The 2,976-nt window shown below is 35.5% G+C and overlaps 1 protein-coding gene across 1 annotated transcript; it reads left to right on the forward strand.

The window, feature by feature from the left end:
* Positions 1–407: 407 nt before the first annotated feature.
* On the forward strand, positions 408–2,357 carry LOC18422951 (transcription factor bHLH53). Its single transcript, XM_006827437.4, has 3 exons — positions 408–512; positions 1,014–1,686; positions 2,007–2,357. Exons 2-3 carry the CDS (start codon positions 1,036–1,038, stop codon positions 2,178–2,180), a joined length of 825 nt encoding a protein of 274 aa, XP_006827500.2. The 5' UTR covers positions 408–512; positions 1,014–1,035; the 3' UTR covers positions 2,181–2,357.
* Positions 2,358–2,976: the final 619 nt, after the last annotated feature.

Consider the following 2,976-nt stretch of genomic DNA (forward strand, 5'->3'; position numbering starts at 1 on the left):
GATCTATAAACACATGAAGATCTTGACAATAGACAGTTCAGATAAAATGTTTCAAGATACACTATTTAGGACTCAAAATCTAATTTTCTTTTCATATTCATATATATGGATGTCGAGATGATAAATGATAAAAAATTCCAACATCAAAACAACTATTTACGATGGATTTTCAAAGTGCACATTAGTTCTACATTTTTAAGGTTGCAACCTTATGTAAACTTCACATTTTTAAGGTTGCAACCTTACATAAACTTTTTCCTTGTGTAAAAGGGCATCAAAAGACAGTTTCAAGAATCGTGGGTAATTATGTCATTTCTGTACGGTAAGGACATATTCGTCATTAATACAGTTTGTGAGTTTGTCATAATCCTTAACCATAGATATAACCGCCAGGCAGAGTGGTTAAAGAGCAAGAGTGAGAAGATATATAGAATTTAGGGTTTGAAAGAGAGCGAGAGAGACAAAGAAGCAAATTAACAGCCATTGACTGCCTTTCCTGCACAAATATCCCGGTAAATCTACTCATGTTTTACTCTTCTTTACTTGTTTCTAATGCTCTCTCTCTCTCTCTCTCTCTAAAACTGTCTCTCTCTCTCTATCTCTATCTCTAAAACTGTGACTCTCTCTCACTATCAACTGATTTGCAGTAAATTCTTTCCTAGTTTGAACTTCTAACTACCTGCTTCTCTTAATACGAACAGTCGTTTCTCTTTCTTCTCACTGTTGAAATTCTTTATTTGTATTGAAGCTTATCTCTTTAACAGTCTTTGTGTCTATTTCCATTACATGAACTGAATTTTCTTTTGGATTTCTTCACTCCAACACCCTCTTAATCTCTCTACTGAAAATGGGACTTCTCTACATTGCAAGAACATCTCTCTCTCTTTGTACACTGATGCAAATGGGCCTCGTTTATTTTTTTTTAACAGTAAATTGGGCATTATTATTCATATAAAATCTCTCTCTCTCTCCCCATTGCTAAACATGGGTACTCTCCTCTCATTTGGTTGCAGGATCTTCTAACTAGTTTCCAACATGGATTCATGCCTTCTATCTGAGTACCCTTGCACTCATGAGCTTTTCTCATTCAACCATATGGAGGACTCATTTGCAGAAGAAATACTAAGCATATTCAATAATTGCAATGAAACCATCAACCCCTGCCTCATGGATTACTTTCAAACCCAAGCTCCTGAAATTTTCTTCAATGACCCATATACTCTTCAACCTCAGACTCTTCAGTTCGACGAATATGAGAGTTTGTATTCCTTTGAACCAGTCCAAAAACGACTGAAGCCATGGACCCAAAATCACACAATGGAAACCCAATATAACCAATATATAAACTCTTCTGATTCTTATTCAGATATGTATTTCAGTCAACATGAGGGAAATTACTGGCCAATGCCCGATTACATGCCGGAAACTGCTTTTCCGGCGAAAGTTCCTCCATTTTCTGGTGGGGTAATGCAAAAACCAGCAGAGATTTTATCAGCTCAAAGCATTGCTGCTAGACAGAGGAGAAAGAAGATTAGCGAGAAGACGAGAGAGTTAGGGAAGCTTATTCCTAATGGAACTAAACTGAACACTGCTGAAATGCTTCAAGAGGCTTCGCAGTATGTCAATTTTCTTCAGGCCCAACTCTCACTTCTTAAGCTCATGGACTCCACTTCAACACCAATTGAGGTAAATAAACCCACCAAGCAAAATAACCCATTTCAGTTAATATGCATGCATACATTCATGTATTTTGTCCTTCATGATACTGAATGGATTTATATATTTTTGTCCAAAACACACAGACACACATGCATGTATGCATTCTTAAGTATCAGGCAATTGTATCCTATACACAATACAATCTGAACACACATGCAAACTGACATATGTATTTTCTCTGTGTTTTTATGGAAATTATACTATTCTAATATATATTTGTGTATATATATGTGAATTATAATTTTATGATAATGCTAATGAAGGTTTTAATTACATTTGCTTGGCAGGAGGAACTTGGGGTCTTATGTGGCTCTCTCACAATTCAAGAGAAACTGTGTGAAGAGGGCAAATGCCTTGCCTCAACAAAATTTATGAAATCTTTGGTCCAAGATTCAAAGATACGGGGTGACCATGCTCTATCTAAGGACCTTATGTGCCTGATTCAGTCTCTAGAGACCTAGATCATGTAACTCTTCTTGTAATGTGAATAGTCCTCTTAAGGAAAATCCTTTGTTTTTTGCTCAAAGGTGCAGCAGTTTTGCTTAAGTAGTTCAAAGGTTCTTGTTATTGCTCTGTAGTTTAAATTGAATTTGAACCACAGGATTCTTGGATTAATGAAAACTCCCTCTTTTTTCCAATCTATTTTTGAATATATAAACCCTCTCTCTCTCTCTCTCTCTCTCTCTCTCTCTCTCTCTATATATATATATATATATATATATATATATATATATATATATATATATATATATATATATATATATATATATATATATATACATACTAACACAACCTCTGTGGGAGATATGAAGCCTTTATATCTACTGGGATCTTATCCCAAAACATGGCAGTAGTCCGTCTTGATGTCCTTGGTCTTCTTATGTGACCATGACTTATTGTCGTTGAAGATCCTCACACATCGCGTGACCATGACTCATTGTCGTTGAAGATCCTCACACATCGCATCGCATGGGGTCATCTCACAGCTGCTTGAGGAAGTTCTTCAAACATGCCACTATATTCATTTTAGGTGACAACCTATTGGCAGATTTTTCTATATATATATATATATATATATATATATATATATATATATATATATATATATATATATAGAGAGAGAGAGAGAGAGAGAGAGAGAGCGAGAGAGAGATGGGACAGGTCCGGATCCGATCGGTCCAGGTTCAAGTCCGGATCCGTTAAATTTGGACACTTATATACACCCTTGTTTTGTGGAGTTTTTTTAGTAAATGCATT

The sequence above is a fragment of the Amborella trichopoda genome, chromosome 7 (assembly GCF_054954075.1).
Source record: "Amborella trichopoda isolate Santa Cruz 75 chromosome 7, AtrichopodaSantaCruz75HAP2 v2.0, whole genome shotgun sequence".
NCBI classification, from domain to species: domain Eukaryota; kingdom Viridiplantae; phylum Streptophyta; class Magnoliopsida; order Amborellales; family Amborellaceae; genus Amborella; species Amborella trichopoda.

Excerpts from the sequence above, each read along its gene's own strand:
- LOC18422951 (XM_006827437.4), top strand. The coding sequence starts at position 1,036 with ATGGATTCATGCCTTCTATCTGAGTACCCTTGCACTCATGAGCTTTTC. Across the intron at positions 1,687-2,006 it reads CCACTTCAACACCAATTGAG|GAGGAACTTGGGGTCTTATG; the intron begins GTAAATAAACCC and ends TTTGCTTGGCAG.